Source organism: Bombus huntii, chromosome 2 (assembly GCF_024542735.1).
Source record: "Bombus huntii isolate Logan2020A chromosome 2, iyBomHunt1.1, whole genome shotgun sequence".
NCBI lineage: Eukaryota > Metazoa > Arthropoda > Insecta > Hymenoptera > Apidae > Bombus > Bombus huntii.
In genome coordinates, this window is record NC_066239.1 from 2,288,189 (window position 1) to 2,309,299 (window position 21,111).

General features: G+C 32.9%; 1 protein-coding gene across 3 annotated transcripts in view; it reads right to left on the reverse strand.

The window, feature by feature from the left end:
- LOC126878330 (5-hydroxytryptamine receptor 1) overlaps window positions 1-21,111 on the reverse strand; it is a 274,852-nt gene that overhangs the window by 198,436 nt on the left and 55,305 nt on the right. For 2 of the 3 annotated variants that reach the window (XM_050641028.1, XM_050641026.1), the window contains exon 2: window positions 660-983. In XM_050641028.1, coding sequence (XP_050496985.1) covers window positions 660-788 — 129 coding nt within the window. In that variant the 5' untranslated portion in view covers window positions 789-983. Of the gene's footprint in view, window positions 1-659; window positions 984-16,711; window positions 17,283-21,111 lie in introns of all 3 variants that reach the window. The other variant, XM_050641027.1, reaches the window with a different exon arrangement.

Consider the following 21,111-nt stretch of genomic DNA (forward strand, 5'->3'; position numbering starts at 1 on the left):
TTGAACTAAATCAACAGAGTGAAAAAAAACCTTTAAAAATTCACAGCAGTCACAGAAACGAGTAGGTCGTGATGTGACTAGCGCGGAAATATTTACGTAGTACAATGTAGTACAAATGTAGAACATTTCAACCGAAGAAAAAATGTGTGGGATGGTGAGAGAGGATATTAACGGCTATACTGATACAATGGACAGCGATAGATTTACGTCTAGTCTAAAAGCGATTTTCAAATATTGTGTTCACGTCTGACGAGTAGAAAGCAAACTGCGAACCGGTTGCAGTTATTGATGCACGGTTCGTTTGTTCAAACAGTCAACTCACCTGACAGTGGGCCGCGCAGAAATAACAGCACAAAACAAAAATTATAATATCGACGACTTATAAAACATTTCAGCGTGCTGCAGCGCGGTAACATATGTTGAGTAGCCACCTCTGATACGCAATAAGTAAGGCAGTATATAACATTATTTTGGTCAAACTTCATCGATACCTACTTCCACTATCTGACCACTTATTTTTATTTCCAAGTGTATGTCGCTACGCGTCCGAAACGATAAAAATCCTTCTGCGACTGTTTAGATACTGGTTAAGAGTTAATCTCAAAGTTTCGAGTAGTCCCTGGACGAAGTATCGCAAACCATTGCTCTATCAATCTTACCTGCGTGACCGTGTAGGGCGAATTTTTGCCTGGGAATCCTCGGAGGAATCCGTCGGTGTCTCGTGTAGCGACAGTGGTCAGGTTCAGAAGCAGGGTGCTTTCCGTGGTTATTGCGTCCTTCCCCTCCATACGAGCCTAGTCGGCAGTCCGGAGCATCCGAAGCGCCCCCCTTGTCGACGGCTACGTCATGCTCCTTCTCTCCTCTCGACCATGGGATTCCAGGCAGGCTCGGGCCGTGCATGAGAATCTTCACTCGATTCCACGATTCCACGACCTACCCCAACCGTTCGTCGTTACCGCTCGCACGGTCCGGTCTTCGTGGCTCTGAAATCGTTGTTTACTGGTTAGCCATCAGCGGATTATTGAGATGTATGCACAGTGGAAAAGGAGATATTACTCTATATCGCTTATTGTCACGCGTCTTGTTTCATTGTCTTATTTGTATAATGTATAGTCAAACAAGATAATGTATTATTTAAATAATCATTTTTCGAATATATTGTTTAAACCATATCCAAGCTTGCTATTAATTTCTAAGATTATAGCGCGACGATTGACATTTTTCGATGTGGGATAATATGAAACACCTAATTTTAAAAGCTTTTGGCTGAAACGTGGCAAAATTAATAGATATTTGTATGTTGATAGTTAATTGTGTAAAAATTTAAATGCCTTGTAGTCATGATAAAGGATGTATGAAAAGTCAAATGCGACGCGTTAAAAAAAAATAATACCTACAATGGGAGATCTAAAAAATTTGTAAAGGAATCCCGAAAACTTTATTTCTAATATGAAAGATGAATATCTATTTAAATAAACGACGAATAAACAAATATCCTTCATTCTTTCGACTTGTATTAATGTCCCTCGTTTTCTATGTATTGAGCACGTGAATGATGCATCTGAAGCACATTCTCTGTGATCCCAATAAAAATGGCGAATATATTGAACCCGCTTTCATTATTATTGTCTCTTTTGTAGGTGTCGTCACAAAATAAATATAATTCTGTATCATTATCATCAGTTGTAGTATCGTGAACATGTTCCATATTACGTACACTCGACGTATTCCATATTGGGCACATATGTACTTCAACAGAAAAATAATAATCATACTAAGAAGAAAATAAAGTTAACGGGAAATTTCTTTTGGATATTCAAAAACAAATATGTTTAACGATTAATTATGCGAAAGTAGCATTTTTTAATTTGACATTACTAAAAAATCTCACTATTCAATTCGCCTCTCAAAGACTTTTGTACACTTTCAAACACAACAGTCAATTGCATCCAACGACAGATTTTCGAGTAAAGCTCAGATTTGAATATATCTTTATATTACCTTGAATATACCTTGAATACATCTTTTGCTTTTCTCGAAATACTTTACGTTGTTGCCGCTTGATTGTGTGTTATTTGCCGGGATATTGTTGTGTTTCATATTGGGTACAGTTAACCTGCTGCAAAAGTCTTTGTCGATATTACAAAACAGCAAAAGAGCTGGAGAATATATCGATTTGAATGGCTGTACTGATTATATGAATCCAGTTGAAAAGGATTCATTTTCACATATGCGACACCTTTGGTCAATTCACGCGCTTATCTTTATGATCATATAATGATCAAATTTATCAGAAAGAACCAATCAGACCCGCATTCCTTTGCCTAGCCATCTTCTCATCAGCGCACGGTACAGGTGTAATAGAGTAGTTCGGTAGACACGTGAAACATGGGGGTACCAAGATGGTGTATATACTACTGTTCTTGGGTGAGACGAGTAATTGAAATTGGGTTGCAGACTGGATTGGAATTTCGAATGTCTGTGGGTTTACTCTGGTAAAACCGGTGTATACTACTTGGGAAGTTCAAATTGCTTCGAAAGGGCTGATGTTCATGGGAAAACTTGGAAATAATGAGTATGTTACGACGCAATGAAAATTTACAAGGATAAATATACGAAAATGTCTGTTTGCCTATATACAACAGAGAATTGATTGTAATTTGTAATGAAAAATTTTAATTAATCAAATCTTGTTTAGTTGTGTACATTGTGCAGCAGCATTCAATATTTTCAATAAATAATAGTTTAATAACCGTAGTGTAAATAATTGTGTCAATATGTAATAATTCATAAGAATTTAATTTATGATATGGGAGAGTAAAATCATGTAATGCACATATTACAATGCAAGGTAAAATAAATTATCGGTTAATAGAATATCTCACTAAATTTGTTTAAAATAAACATATTTCTATAATTTTGAGGATGTTTATGTCCACAGTCAAAAAATAGATATACCTTGAACATTATTACTTTTACAATTTTCATGCAACGAGCAATATGGCAATATTTAAATGTAATTTCAAACTTAATTTAGATTCGAGCGATTAATTTCTAGAATAATTTATACCCGTTATATTTTTTCTTTATTGGGCTTCAAATTGTACAAACAGGAAAACTGGAGAAGCAACGCGAGCTCAATTAATCCCTGAGTTTAGGTAACTAAGATTTTAATTGCTTTATCACTGCTATCATTAAGACGCTTCCCCAGTCCGGAAATACATTGCACGAAATATAAATTAAGCAGAGATACGAAATTAATAAACCATACAACCACATTGACTCGAACGTTTGCGTTGTCGTTCGAATTATTCGAATTCTTGAAATTATTCGATATTACGTGCTGTATTCCTGGCAGCCACTTGATGAGAATAGTTTTGTACGGCCATTTCGCGGAAGAAAAATATTTTTACAACACTGAGCAAGACAATAGTAGAACGTAGAAGTAAGCATGCAAATGAAAACGTAAATGGAAATAAAAATGAAAATTATTTCAGAAGAATTAAATTCGTTATTCAGTAAATCGATTTAACGAAGTTTAATACATTTAATTGGAATTATCAGGAAATACATAAATGGATACTTTACATGTCCATATCTTTAATTATCATTTCATTTATATTTTAATCAAAGAGCATTTATTTTAATTCACGCGCTTTTCCTAACCATTTAGAAATTAATCGTGTTCACTTACAACTAGGAGGTCCTTTGCTTGGATGACTGAGGCTAGATACACGATTACAAAGAACTAAAAATGAAATTCAACTGTATAAAGTCTCTAAATAATATGAAGAAGATATAGCAATCACAGTAGAATCCCTTGACTTTGAAGTCACTGCGGTTCTGGAACCTCAAGTGCGATTAATGTTGAACATGCTATACTTCGTATCTTCCTCGTATACGTATATTTGTATCCTGTTTCCTGAATTCCATCATGTCACAACATACGTACATTTTATTGAAGTTGTTACGATTAGATCGCTAGGAAGTAATAACTGAATCGTAGCTTCTGTCGGTGAAATTCAATACTGTATGTGTATATACATAGTTCGAAGTAGTGTTCGCCGTGCTTCAGTGGTTAGAATAACTTAACAGGCTAAATAGTCAGGATTCTGCGTTATTTGGGTTACTTTTTAGATTTTATATTTTATACTTTCCTAAGTACGTACTTGTTCCGAAGCAATTAGAGCAATCGCAATTGCCAGAATAATTTTTTAAATTTTATAAGCATTTTAGTTTTGTAATTAGTAAATAAAGTATTGTAGTTATCAAATATTATGATATTTATTATTATTATACTATTATTATTATATTGCTATAACAACTATTTATTTAGTTAACAATAGACTCTAAACAATTGTTACTAATTACTAAGCAATTGATACAATAGTAAATAACAGCAATAACAATAATAATTATGAATGAGATCTATTTTTCCAATAATTATATAATATATGAATCGTATCATGTTCTTTTCAGGATGAGGTAGAAATTATTCAAGTCTTATCTACTTGAGTTCCGAAGGATTCTCAATGAAATTTCGAAGATTTCAAAGTAACAACTTGCAGGAAGAAATATGAATACGCGTATCAGAAACTTTGCGATGGACGATTGCATTGCAAGTTCTACCGGGTGTAACTCAGTTTGCCGATATTTCACATTTCCACGATGGAAAGTTTAGAACCATTGGCGTTTTCCAAGACCTTTCACATTTCTTTGTTACGATATAAAATACGTGGTAACAAATGTTTTAAATAACGGAGATTCTAACTTTATGAACTAATAATTTAATCGATTATTTTACAATAAGAATTCACAATATTTTACAGATAAGTTTTTTTAAACAATCGGTGATAATGTATTCGAAGCCTCTTATAAGCAATATCATAATAACGTTTTATTATGCAAATATATTTTATTCACTACTACTATTCAAATTATTCTAAAAGTATTCCATGAATAATAAATCTGAAGACATCCTAGCTATCTCTACTTTTTTCTACTTTATTATTGACTGGAATCTTTTTTATAAATTTAATACTAGAACAATTTAATCGATTATACTATATATCTACTACTTTAGCTGCATATCATGTAAAACAAATTATAAAATATAATCGGCAGATTATTCTTTCCATTATTTTGATTACATATTGATTTTATTGTAAACAGCTACATTGACTGTTCAGAAATTTTCCAGCGTTTTAAGCTCAATGCTCCATCTAGGGCTTTCAGGAAGTTACCATTATTCTACACATCTCTGTATAGCACTAATTATGCGTCTAATAGCTGTATGAATTATATCTGAAAACACATCAACTTACTGGCCTATATACTTGAATATTTTTGCGAATCACTGTTCATATTTACGAAATATGTCAGAAACGTTGTACGTAATTAATTTCTATTCCAGCATCATATGTGATTTACTATTAGTTCTTGATTATTTATTCACTTATATTTATCGATCTTTGTCTGTACAAAGGATGTTACCCGTACAATAAATATAAATAAACAAACATATTGATTTGTTGCAATTACATCAATTTGACATCAAGACATAAAAGCACTCCTTATCAACAAGATATTTTTCACTAAATACAACATTTTCTGTATCTATTCTCACGTACTGGAATTATTGATAATTGAAAATAATAATAAAAGACATGTATTGGACTTTTGAAAGGGCACCTTGATCTGTCAAGAATTAAAAATTACATTGCTTCTAAACGTTTCGCAGTGTATTATATACATCAAAACAAAAGTATGCGAATTAAGTGCTCGTTAAGTTATTTAAACGTCACGTAATTGTGCAAATTATGGTATTTTTAGCCAGCTATCCATTACATTGGTAGACGAGGCGAAGTTCGACTAGGTTCCTTTGTTTAATCGGACCTTAAGTCGACCGGTGGTCCGAGAGATTCTCTGTGGAATCGTGGGTGTTACGCTACATTGGTCTCATTAATTCGGGAACATCCTGATAGTTAAGCTCGATCGAGGTCCGCTCGACCTTAAATTTATCTCCAATTTAAAGGATACTCCCAACAGTGAATTTCGTAATGGCGGTAGCCAGCCGCTATTTTCACTAAATGGGGGGAACGTGCATTGAAAACCTGACACCGACGAGATTCATGTGAAACAGAAATATATCACCGTATATTTCCCCTGGGTACTGATTAGGTTGAACTATTTGCTATCTAATGTTTCAAAAGTTGGCAGGGAAAATCCTCTGTTACGAGATGGGATGATTGAGTTGAAATATTTTTCTGTTTCATTTTTTCTTTCCCTGTTGATGGATATAACAAAGACGCTCTATTATTTGGATTGAAGAGGCATAATTTGTTGATGATTTGAGTGATTCTAAGCTATAGTTTACGACGTAAAGTAATAAGTTGATTAATTATGAAACTGGAGGAAATACTAATTGTACTCCTTTAGTTCCATAATTTGAATTTCTATTTAATCACACATTTTAACTCTTTTTTTGTTGTTTCTCATAAAATTGTGATTTAAGTTTATTGTTATAAGGAATTTGTTATAATTTTTCGAATTTCGAAAACGTATCATGGCAAAGTGTAAAATTATAATGTAATTAATCATGAAGCTAAAGAAACTGGTACTTGTGCTTTATAATTAATTAAAACGTATATGGTCTAGAATAATGGTAAATTTCTTCTCATAAATTTGGTTTTTAATTACAATGTTGATGAGATGAGGTATCAAAATACATAATTCAGCACAGTCTCCTCAAACTAGATATTTTGTTACTCGTATCACTTTTCTTTTTGACCAAACTAAATGAGATTACAATTACCCACTCTTGACCTATTTTATATATTTAATCGATAAAATGTCTCTTATAATATTATTAGAACGTTACTTCTTAACAATGATTAATGCGCGTTAATGCAGCTTGAAACAAAGACCGGACGTTGTAAGTTTCCAGCGAACAAAAGGTAAAATATAATTACCATCTTAGAAGCTTGTTAAATTCTGACCTATTCATGATCCACGGGTAAATCTTCGGGTAGTAGATTCTTTTGTTATTCCATCATCACTGTTGAAGTTGTTATATATAGTTCGGAAGGCGTATAGTCTCATACGATTAATGGTTGCTTGGCTATTCAAATTTCTTCACGTCTTTAAAGACAAAATAGTACGCGAAAAAAAATTTTTTTCAGAGAATAATACACTTTTTAGATGATAATCCTTATTGGATAGCAAGGAGGGACGAGCAAATCATATTAATAAGTTACACAAAACTGTTATTTTAATATGTTTGATATATTTTGTTCGCCAGATATCTAATTGGTTTATCGACTATAATCATCGGCATATTCTTTATTCTAAAGTTTTGTGTATGAAATATTTATCAATCACGGTTCAGTTAGCTTAATAAGCATAGTAATTCCAAACATAATATTAGTTTCCATGAAACTATACGGAGAATGAGAATAATCTGCTCTCTCAGGATACATTGTTAAACAGTTGATATAATTCCTTAACATATCTGCTGCTACAAAGTATATATACGAATATATACTACAAATATAAAGGATTAAAAGCCGCAATCTATTTCGAGAAAACCGGATGCACACATCGTGAACGATTCTCTGTCTTCAAAGTGCATACCTTCATTTGAAAATTTCAATATGCGTAATTTATGTCATAATGAGCGTACGTGTACAAGAGAATTGTAATAATTTGACGAAATCGGCTGAAACTTGATAGAATTCCATTCAAAATCAGATCATATAGTAAAATCTCGTTTCACGCTCCGTAATTACGCTTCATAATCGTTTTGTGCATTAGCATTATAATTAGATGTTAAAACGAGCTCGTCGAAACAACAACGTTACGTTTTCGATTGGACGACGAATTAACTGTCGAACACGAAATCTCAAGAGCACTGGCGTTAATTGACCGTGAGACACAAGGGTTATTCAAAACGTTTCTGTAATATGTCGATGCGAATAACACACACGGGAAAGGTTTCCCTTTTTTTTTCTATGAAGAAATAGTAGAATCTCTATTCACAGGTTTCAATTTGTATCGACAGAATTTGCGATCCATGATATTTTTCTCTTCTCAAGCCCTCGATACACGTTTCATATCGTTGATTTGAACAGCTTTGTGAAACGAATTTTAGAAAAATTGTTTGCCACGGGAAATTGTTACAGTGATACCTATGTTTGATGAAGTTCTGTGCTTTTAGGTTCTAATCGATACTGTAATCGTTTAAGAACACTTTGATCTCAAGTTCGTTCATTTGCAAGCATAAAAGAATTTAAAATCTTCTGTTAGCAGTATTGGTCGTTGGAAAAATGTTATCTTTTAATGTTACAAAGGCTCCAAGAAAATGTTTTATGATTTCGATACTTTGAATGCGAGCTAAATTCCAATTGGTTTTTAAAATTTGTACAAGGAGGATTAGCGAGAGAATCTTCTTTAATTTGAAATTTAACAAGAAAATAAATGATTAAAGAATACTAATTTACAATAAATGATTAAAATTTTGTTGGATACCAATAATCATCATTAATGATGGAAATTGTTCCTGATTAACCGAATAATCATTATCGACAATGAGGACATTCTTAGTCTACTAGTAATCATTTTCATTTCACTTTCACCTTACAATTCAAAACACTCCCATTATAATTCATTTTACTTCTGATCATCGTTAATTTTTGTTACTGATAATTAACGTTACTGATAATTAATACTTAGACGAAACTTTTCTAATTTATACCCAAATTATTATATCCAAGATGACGTCAATTATGACGTAATAATAATATCGCTGACTAAATTTATCTCCAATTTATAATGTAAAGTAGCGTTTGACGGGAAACTAATTTCCGTATCCTCTGAATTTTCGTTCGTTTTCGTTAGCTTCGTGGACACGCAGGAGCCAGGAAAGGTTGAACGTTAGTTAGAACTGCTTAGCGTGTCGCAGTAACACGAGTTCCTCTTATTTCAATGGTGGCACGTAATGCAGCTCTCGCGTGCTTCCTCATCGATCGGCCCGAATATCGCCGAAGTAATCTGCCAACCGTAGGAAATAAAGGAACGGAACAACCGAGACCGTTACGAGGCTCCTCCATTCGCACCTTTCCCAACAGTTCTACCTTCCAACACTCTTTCGCACACTCAAACGAAATTTCTCTACTTCCTGTTCTGTTTCGTCCTTGTCTATACTGTACGATAGATAGCGCGAATCTTTCGATGTTCCCTGTATGTGTTGCAAGATGCATCGCTGTATTAAAGAAGAGGAAGAAGAAGCCAAATTGGCTCGTGTGATTGCAGTCGGTTATCGTTTGCTTCAATTTTTCAGCTTTTTAGAAACAAACTTTTAACACTTTTTGAATAAGCTGTAGAATTGCAGCTAATAATGTAGATATTAAATAGAGTCAAAATTAATTTTTTAAAACCGTGGCAGACTTTCGGTACTTTTTGAATAATTTGTAAAATTCTGAACTAATAACATAGATACTAGATAGAATATTTAAGAGATAAGAGAAAAGGCTAAGGAACATTGCAGAATAGATCTATGGAAGCAAGCAAGTTTTAATATTTTAATTTAATAATACATTTACCGTTTTTGCTTACATTTATCTATTTGCTTAATTATATATCTGGTAACAGAAAACGAAATGACGTAGAAAAATATTGAGGTGCAAATTAAAGAGAGATAAATTATGCGAGCTATTAATCGCAGCTGTATAATATCTTTGTAGCTTCTAGTTCGTTAAGAACGTCTCTTGCCTTATGTCACTAATTGGTTTCGTTTGCCAATATAATTTTAACTCAAGATGATTAAAGCTTTCGCAATTATATATTTTATGTTCCTAATCGTAAAATATATTTGCACGATTGCTCGTTTCACGAAAGAAACAAATTAAACGATGCTTGTCGTTGTACAAATCTAAGCAATGTATCTTCAAATTTAAGTAATGTGTCGTAAAGCAATCCCCACAGATTTTAAAAGGACCCCATGTTGTTTCGCAAATTAAACTCGTGTACAACGACGTTTATCCGCCTTTTGTGCTGTCTTCATTGTGAATACCTTCATTATTCACAGCTATCTGATAAAGTCAAGTCAATTTCGAAAATGTATCATTGTTCGAAATACAAAATGTCTGCGTTCTTCGAACACTAATTAAAGGAAAATTGAAAGAAAAATAAACCAGCAATCTATCGAATAATTTACGGTATCTAAAAATTCCGAATTAAATTAAAAATAAATCCACAATATAATCATTACTTTTACTTGCGTTAAAAACTAAATTGTTACTTATTACGTTAAACTTAATTAAGATAAAAATATTTATATTTTAATTAATTGTTAATAAATTAATAAATTAATTGATTGGTAAAAATACAGAAATATAATTTACATATATTTCAAAATAAATTCTTGATCTCTGTTTTGCATCAAGCAAAACAAAAATGGACAAAATTTTCCATGTTACATTACAATGTAAGCTGCAGGAATTTGTGGATTAATCACATAGTGATCCTTGCAATGCCTATTTATTCCAACTTTTCCCTTCCTCTACAATTTTCTATTTCAACGTTTCAAACAAATATAATATCACGGAGGGGTACATATAATACCTTGATATAAAAGAAAAACGTTTCGAACATCAAATTGGATTTTATGACTTAATCCCAATTTAACCCATGATTACAGTAAATCTCGTCTTTTTCAATTTCAAAAGGATTCAGAGGATTAATCCAGAACGTTAGCTTAGGACATAAACTATTTTTAGGGGAAGTTTGCGACGGAAGATAGCTCGATATCTCTTTTGGTGCCCACTAACTTATACTCTATCAAGCTAGAGCTAGAAGTTTGCTCGAAGTTTAATCATATACGTTAAACTGCAGCAACTAACAGCCGAAGCTTGTTCGAAATGTTCTTGTATCCGTTAGTTCGTAGAAACTTAAGCATGAAGCTCGTTTCATATTTGCTCGGATATGAATTCGAAATGAATTTTGCAATTAGCAAGCAATGCGATGAATGTAAACTGGCTATTGATAATTGAGGAATTCAAATGTAAAGGATGCAAGCGCCAAGAAAATTAGAAATTACTTTTTATTGGACATGGATATACGATGGCGTGGAAAATTTCCGGCTAAATAAATTTTTAACGTTATAGTCGAAAAGCTGTATCTAAAATAATTGTAAATAATATTGAGCATCAGAGCATAATAAGTAAAGTATCGTAATACGTGAACATTATTATGTAGCCATACGATATTACTTAAAATTCTTTAGAACAGCACGTTTGAAATACCAAAAATCTATCTTGCCGTAAATTTTCACGCATCACTATAAATTGCATCTGGAACGTTGCTTTTTCTACCATAATCTATCGCAAATAAGAATATCTTTGTTTTGAAGAATTCTTAAATTCTTCGTGCTAGAAACTAAGCTTTCACGAGAAAAGCCAGAAACCTGACGTGATGTATCTACCCTTTAAAATGAATCCCAACATAGCAACAAGATTAATTGTTGTACATTTCTTCGTTTTGTTTGATTTATTTTGTGTTTCTCTCTCTTTTTTATACTCCATACATTTTCATCACAGCGCAGTCCCGTAAAACATCGCTTTACGGTAGGCGCACGAGAAATGAGTAATGGCTGTTCGTGCTTATTCATTTTCGTGCACCGTGTAACCGCAACGCCTGTCGTTAGTTAAATGCTTCAAATAAATATTCCATATTTTTGAACTTGCGGAATGTTCTATTCGGGCCATACGTATATGTCAAATCCCATGATTGCTTCCAACGATATTCGTTTATTCAATATTTTTTGATAAAAACAATTATTCTACTACAATTTAGATATTTCCGAGAAAAAGGTTATGTCAATACATCAATTCTTTAATAATGTAATCTTTTAGTTTCAAAAAGTCGTCTACTTTGAAAAAATGTAAAGAAATTCGTTCCTAATAAAATCCTTCTTATTCGGTAGTTTTATACTTTTGCTCATAAATTCAAGAAATTAGATCGAAGAAATGGAAGCAGAACTTTCGGAAATTTTACATGTAATTAAGTAAAAATAAAAAATTCTCCGTATTTGTACCTATGTGAAGAACATTCAGAAATAATTTCTAATAAAAAAGTTATAAAACTTCGTAAGTTCTTATTTGCTAAGTTTGCAATTTTATGTCAAATTGTACGATCAAATGGCTTGTAATTTGTAAAATATTCTGAGTGATTTTCTGTAGGTACCCTAATACTTATTAATGAGGATTTCCACCGGTGTTTACGACTCGTCATAGGGTTGGTATGCTTCTGTAAGGCTGATGAGACGTTATTCCACCCCCTGCTGATCATAAAGACCCTTTCATGAGCTACCAAAATGAACAACTAAATTTTAACCGGACTAATTCCTCCCATAGAATAATTCTGATGGAACATGAGTTTCTGTGTGAATAGAGACAATTGTTGAAAATGTTCTCACGCTAAAATGGGTGGTAGATGCATCGACCCACTTGTGATCTCTCGCACCTACAGAACACTTAGTTTCTAACATATATGTAATATATATACATATATTGATCGAAATTTGTTCAAAAACTCTTACACATTATGTTACATAAATTGTGCGGAAACTACGAATAATGGGATACAGCACATTTCGATCAAAGTTGAATTAACAGTAAATTATGGTTCTACAATCCCTGTTGAAAGGCTATAAGTGCATATACGTGTTCGTAAAAGTGAACATTGTTAATGTTACGAGTGTGTTTATGGGCCCATCGTGTTTGTAAGTACTGAAGTTTGTAATGGCATGAAGTGAACTACTTATGGAATGTGTGCAGCATTTAAGATAATAAAATTCTAAATAGACATAAACTTGGCTTTTAATATAGTTCTCATATATCTTTCAAAACTGGACGCGATTAAGTAATTGTTAAAAATTATTTTTCATATTTTATACGATAATGAAGGTATAAAGTACTGTACATTAACAGTTTTAATAAAACGAGTACATGAACGTTCATAATCTATGTCAGACGTTGAGATTTCATTCGAAATAAATGTTTGTATTGAATTTTAAAACTCTTTCCTCAAAAAAGTAGAAAATACTCGTTATTATGTTCTTCCTCCGTAGTCTTCAAATGATAGTCAGTGAGAAGTTAGAAAGGTAGTAGTATAGGTCAATGAAAAGAATAGGCATAAGGGAAAGTGGTCTTTGTATTAACCCTGCGAGGTTCTTTCAGATATTTTCGACCCAATTTTATTTTCCCAAAAACTATCTCACAATTGAACAAAACACGAAAAAGCTTTTATTGGTATATTATCGTATATTAAAGATTTTGTTCGATCCATTGCAGGATTGAAATGTAAAAATTCAATGATCGTAACATGGTCAAATCGAACGTTATGAATAGTGAGCAATTCCTAGAATTAACGACACAGTATTTCGTTCTCTTAAAAGAGGCAAATATGATCACGAGTCATTTTTAACCCCTTCAATTATTTCTAATATTTACAAAAATCGACGAGACAGTTTGAAATAGGAAGATACTTCACACGAATCGAATCGTGTCGAATCGAGAGGGAAAAATAATCTTATACTATAGTTACAGCGGATGCGTGTTCAGTCGAGTTCACGTTTCTAACCAACTCTATACGTCAATGTATTATTTCTTTATTTAATTCTTGTCTTTCGGCATTGAATGACTTTCAGCTTCAACCTTGCCACCGTGAATCATGTCTACCCAATGCCATTTTATATTTTATACACCAATGTTATTTTTCTTTTATGGCGTGACATTTTCTCTAGTTCTTATTATTAGCTTAACCTATCTCATAGATTTTTTACGGGTGTATGCATTGGAATTTTCAAATCCAGTTCCACTCGTCAGAACACCAGTCCTGATACAGATCTACTATAACCGTGGTCTAATAGGAAAGTTTTAGCTGTGGCTTAAAAGAAGAAAGAATAATCGGACAAAGCGTTATCCCGCATGCACTGGCTCGTTCCACGAATGGAATCGTCACGAACGCACGGAGATCGAGGTGTCGCATGAAGTTTATGCGAGCCAGCCGGCTAGCAATTCCAGCGAAGCTCAAACTTAAGGGTAGTAAAGCGCTAATTAACGTTGTCGAGTCACGGAAGGCTCGGTCGTGACCACGAATCGCGTACAACACGTAACCACGCGGCCGTGTATACACAAGTTACAGTTTCGTCGTTTTCTTTGTCGTGCAGTCGTGATAGCGTTCCTATCATAGCGAACGGCACAGTTCGATCTGGCCACCGCTAAATTCTCCGAATCGCAATTTGAGCGGTCATTACAGCCAGCCGCAAATTTCCGTACGTATCCGCGCGAGCCGCGATATATCGCGGTATTATGTATGCTAGTTGGAATGAATTCGCGCGGATTTCAGGATAGTGGGTTCTGATCGTATCCGAGAATGGTCGTCGCGTCTTCGAGATTGGTTTTGAAGGATCGTAATAAATTTCATGCGATCGTCCGTGATATTTTATTCTGATAGAAGGATTAACTTGGCTATGTTATTTGGGCTATCTTTAATCAAATTTTATTTTCCTATTTTTTATATATTACAAAAATTTCATAATTTTGAGGGTTGTTAATGAATTCCCGATAACCTGTTAATCATATCTCGGATATAATAATTTATTTTAGTTGGGTGTCTTCTATCTTTTTACATTTCATTTCATTTCTATTAAAGATAAATTACACATTTACGTACTTACATTTGCAAAGATTAAGATTTAATGATTCATTTGCCTTGTTTATTTTTTTATTTCGTGATCGTAAACGTTTCTGATTGATTTTTTTCTCAAATATATTATACGGACTAATAACGTAGGTACGGAGATTTTCGTACAATTTTAACAAAATACTAATTTTCGTAGTTGTAGTTAATTAATTTGTAATTGTACATGTAAAAAGAAATGTGTGTATATTACACACAACGTTACGAAAGAAATGGAATCTAATAACCAAGTAAAATAATTTCATCTGTATAAAATCAGCAAGTTTTCTTTATACTTAACTTCGAATTACTTTTTCACGATAGTTCCTTTAAAGCATATCACTTGATTATAAAGTAAATTTGTACAAGCATATTACTCCGTTTCTCCGAAGTTTGTCGAATACTGTATAAACATAGATACCATCTAGTTTCTTCTACATTATTAACGTTTTACTGAAAGTATATATTACGTGTACCGGTTATAAGAATCCGTGTTATCATACGTCAGTTTAATTTTATGGGATTAACATCGCTCTTAAGTATATTTACACGTCACGAATTAAATAATTTGCAAATCATTATTAACCTCGTTGTTACAAAGGAAGATGTATATCAGGTTAAATAAATTACAAATAATCCGCTAGTGAAATATGAAAACTTTTGTCAAAGGAATTGATGAAGCTGTTTTTTTATTCTTTGTACATTTACAGATATTCGCCATGAAATAAATTATTATGAATTACTGTAACTCCTTGTTACGAAGCAAGATATATACTGAACAAAACAGAATTAGAGAAATTAGAAAAATTTGCAACCAAGTTGAACTGCAAGTTTAATTAATTCTGCGCATATTTTCAAATAAATTAACACGTACCGCTACGAGATAAATTGTCGCAAATTATGCAGGAATTTGTTTTTCATGAAGGATAAAGTGCATCGAGTTAGACGAATTCTGAAAAAACCACCAGACAAACACAACAGAGCGAAAAATCCACCAGTCAAAGAAATAGTAAAAGTTATGTACTATTTCTCTTTATACCGTACTACGATATACGGGTAGCGAATACGCATACGATTCCAGATATAATTTACCTTTAAAAATCCTCTCAATCGCATTGTACTATCATTTATTCGCCCTTCACTGGGTAAATTTGATTCCAAACCGTCATTCATGTTTTACGATACTCGCAACACGCTGTAAGTAAATAGCCTAAGAATCCCTATATCCGAAGTCAGACTATCGAACCAGCCGTTTCCTTTCGACCCGAACGAAAGAAGCTACAAGCGGTACCAGTTACGTGACTGACTGTTATCTGGATATATTTCACTGAAAACACGTTTTTATCAATACACAATAACAATTACAAGTCATCGCGATTGCATGATACGTTGCATTTCAATTTAACATGTAGTAGCTAGTTATTTAAGTACGATATTGATCAGTGATAGAATACTGATTAGATTAGTATGATAAGCAAAAGAGTTTTGTATGCATGCTTGAACAGTTGGGGGAGTCGAAGAAAGGAAGTTTTAAGAGAACTGAGCGTCAATGTTGCATGTAATGGTAAAATGCATGTTGTATTTCATACAAGTATAATCTTCATCTTTTTGTATTACTGCGTTTTCTCGTCAATAAATAAATAAATAATTAAGTAAGTAAATAATTACTAAATACCATTTTTGTCATTTTATTTCGTATTTAGTGAATAAAAACTGTATAATCCAACATTCTTACGATATTAACACACTTAACACCGTTACACTTTGCACATTAGGTCAAACACTGCTTGAGATTTTTGGCCATTCAATATTCTCATTCCTACATTACCGTTTCCTTTTTTTCGTTTCTTTTTTGTATAAATGAATAAATAAGAGATTCAGAAATTTCAGGATATTCCGTCCTGGTTTATGGAAGAAACAGTATTCACGAACCACTTCGTACAAACCGCTAACATACCAGTGTTCAACTTACCCATAACCGGTGACAGTCGATTGACATTTTCGGCGTGTATCCCACGGCGTTATTAAAGCCTCTTGACTACGAGAATCCCGCATCTAATCGATCGTGCCCGTTTGTTTCTGCTCCATGATAAGGGCCAATCGCGCGGAACGTTCTCCTTCGGCTCGTCCACTCGCCAAATTTACATGTCCGACCGTCGTTTTACATGATAATGGAGGCCTCGATCGATCCGCATGAATATCCCGCGAGCATCGATTCCCTTCGTTCGTCACGTCGGATATTCCAAACAATAATCTCCTCGGGAAAAAATCTACAATGACGCGACGTTCACAGAAACGACGTTATTTCCGCTTTTTGAATAGCTCTTCGGGCTATTACAGGGGTTTTATCCGTTCCTGGCCTCGTCTTTGACGAATATTTCGTTCGTCGGAAACGTAGCTTCGGTTATTTTGTGAAATCGTTGCAATTTTATACAGCGATTTTTCAACAGAGTCTTTTATATTAAGATTGAGATAGTACCTATCTCTTTTGGAGTTAATTTTCTTGTTGATTCTTTAAGTTAATGTTGATACAAAGCAGACATCTGCAAACATAAAAGACAATTCTGTTTCACACAATCTTTGATCTTGTTGATTTTTCACAAGTAACTTAATCTTATAATCTGTGGATATTACGTATGAAATGATAAATACTACTTTTAATTACTACTTCGATCTTAATGCGCTTAAAAATATTTTAAACAGCCGTTCTACGAGCGTAAAATCGATAGTAGATATGTTTCAAAACTTCTCGTTTACACAGAATTATTATATATCTTCTCTAAACGCAGAATGGATTTTAACTTTTCATAGAGTAATTCTATAATGCGATTCATCTATTAAAGAAACTTTTCGCGTCCAGGTGAAATTTTGGCGCCGATATGGCGTGTGTAATTCGAAAACTCAATATTCTTGAAACATAATCACAAGCCAATAATCTCATCGGACAGGCGCTTCACGATGGTTGAAATTCGCTTTGATACACAGACAAGCCGAATTGCCAGCGGGCCCGTGATTTATAATTAAATCTTCATTAAAAGTGACTGGTCCGGTACTTTCTGTTTTTCCCGTTTAATTACACCCGAACGCGCGAAATTTCGTGCCACGTCTCATGCGATTTATCTCGCCCTTTCTGATCATTATGCATATTCAATTTCACCGGATAAATTCTCTGTGTCGGCGCGTCGATTCCAATTTATCGTTCGAATATTTTTTCCCTGGATTTCTGTGGTTTTCTTCCATGAGAGCGTATTTGGAAACGGAGCCATTCCATTCGATTGATAGCCGTAGAAACTATTCCTTTCATTGCGTTCTTTGGTAAAAAAAAATATTTTACAAGATAGTATTCTCAGACATATCGGATCTTTCCATTCGTATTAACGAAAATCGTTACACGTCTATTTATCGAGTCGGTGAAAAAGGTAATATCGGTTTTGCGGATGTAAAATCAATATGTACATTATGATGTAACTTTTTTACATTCATTCTTTCGTATCGACTACAGGATTATTGGCGATTATCTTGAAATTTGTTATTATTTATGTCATCTTACAATAAATGAATCTATGGAAGTAAGTAACGTTATTTCTGGAAAACTGAAATAATTTGAATTGATCTGTTTGGCTTCTGAGGCGCTCATGTACAACTTAAAATAATTATTCGACTGTAACAATAATTGCAGCAAGTATCAAGTTTTAGAGCGATCGCTGCTCGCAATTAGTCGCATTATAGATTTTTATCTGTTCATATCGAAACACAATTACTTATTTGCTCGATTCCATTCTGAATTCTGATTGCGTTCCCGGTAAACGAGTGAGATTAATTAAACAAATGAAACGCCATCAAGCGTTCATACATGGCTTTGTATTATTCACGGATATAATTACCGACGAAACGTCACATTACATGTGCATTACGAAATGAGGTCAAATTTTTAAACTGCAATCAGAATTTTATTTAAAGAACTAATCCATGAAATTCAAATTAATCGCCTAATTGATCATGGAAGTTCAACGATATCATTTAACAACACCAATGATCGCCAGTTAAAGGCAAATATATAAATGATTGTTTCGAATGTACGAAACGAGAAGTTTATTCAAAATACTCAGTCGAGGATCGTACCATGACTGAACGAAATATATATTTCATAGCCATAAATTTTCCGTGTGCTGTTTGAACGTGAAATTAATTTCATGTCGCGTAAAAGCGACGAATTAATTAAAAACGCTCGGCGTCGTTGTCGAACAGGATATGCGCGATAACAACTCTACGGGTAAATTTAACTTGTGTTTTTTGCCCATTTTTCTTTTTTTAGCCGACCTCTTTCACCAACTGGCTAATAGTAAACGCGAATGGAATTTAAAACGAACAAATGCCTCGATTCTAGTGCAACTAATTTTCTCTCTTTTGTTAGTTTTGTGTTTTATTGCATGAAAATTAACTATGATATAGAAATATTAATTATTATATTATAGAAATCCGATATAATGGCTATTCTTATCGTGTTGCAAGAATTATGTAAATATAATAATTATTTCGATTGTTTTCAGATATTCTTGCGAGTAGATTCGTTTACGATATTAATACATTAATAATATAACAGTATTGAGAAAGGAAAATTAATGGAAACAAGACAAAATCTTTTGTATTCAAGTAAGCCTAAGCATCGTGTGTATACTTCAAGAATTATATAATGACAAAAAAAAAGATAGGTGCGAGAGAAAAAAAGAATAGAAAATTGAAGAGTGTCCACATAAATCAGTACATATATAAAAAAAGTGGAGCAGAGATTTATTTCTTCTGTACTGGATCTAACGAGTCAGATTTAACATAGTCTGAAATATTGTTACTGCAGGGATAAATAGTTCGGAGAAATATCACATTCCGAATGAATTTTCTCATAACCTTTCATAATTTCCGTTCCAGTAATGATTAAATATTATCGCTTGAAACCTTTATCCTCGAATATTCAAATACCATCCAGTCATATTTAATTGACGCAATTTTACGTTTCATTTCTGATGGATAAAGTCTATTTCAAAACTTCTATGGAACGAGGGAAGTATTCATTAATTTACTATGGTCATTATTATAATCCTCTAAAAATACACTTTTCACGTCATGATTTTATAACAGTTCAACTTTTCTCAACTATAATATTATCAGTACCGGTCAATTGTTTAAAAAATATCACCAAATCTTCTACTGCTTAAAATTTCGTTTTCTCTATATAAAATACCAGAAATTTCGATTAAATTAAATTGTTAAATCAACGTTTCCGTAAAAACTTCTGGAATTCCCTTCAAGCTTTTTTATCATCTCTCTGAGAATGACATCGAACAAGGATACTAGCAGATGAAGAATACGTGTAATTTGATGAAAAAATTTTACGATGGAGTTGAGATTGCTTGGCCATAATGATTGATTCTTGGTGGAACGTGATTCGTCTTTGATTCCTGACCTGACCAGTCTAACCATTGGTATAACTAAGTACGTGTCTTGACGTTGATCGTGAACCGTAAATTCAATCCATATATACGGAGATTAATTTCCTTAGTTATACTAGAAGTTGTAACGAGATCTCTTGATTTCTCATATCCCTCGAGTTTCTTTGAAAACTAAGAAACATGCTTCGGTTTAACTTTATTACAAGACGAATGATCTCACAAATTGCAAATCTTCGTAATTTATTTATCGTTATTTCTTTGATATTGAATTCCGCTTAAGAGTGAGATACACCTTCATTCACAAAATATTAAAACACCTGTTGGTCTTATATAAAGTCTAATATTTGATCTATATTGCCAAAACACGATTAATCGACCAGAATTATATGACCGTTCTCGATAATGACATAGAATATATAATATATGGAACATTTGGAAACTTGTATGAACCTCGTATATGTATATAGTGTATGTTGTTTGGTATAATACATAAGATTATCGTAACTATGAGGCTACGTTTAATAATTACATGGTCGTTTCGTTATTAGATAATTTTAACTACTAATTTGCTATAAGGATATAAATAATCTTTCAATTACAATAAAGGGAAATTAACTCAAAATGGGCTTGTTAAGTTACTTTTACTCTTCATAAATTTTTACTCCTTTATTTTATTATTTTTTACTCTTCTTTTACTTTTACTTATTTTAACTTTTACTCTTCTACGTAAAACACACATATAAACCAATCCCATTTGAACGCTGTATATTTATGTTATAGCATAATACAGCTACTTCTATTACAATCAGTACCTTTACATTTTCCACCCATAAATAATTTCCCAAATTGTCTGATCCATAAAGATATAAGATATAATTTATCTATCTACATAACATTCCATTAAAAATATTGATTACCGCAATAA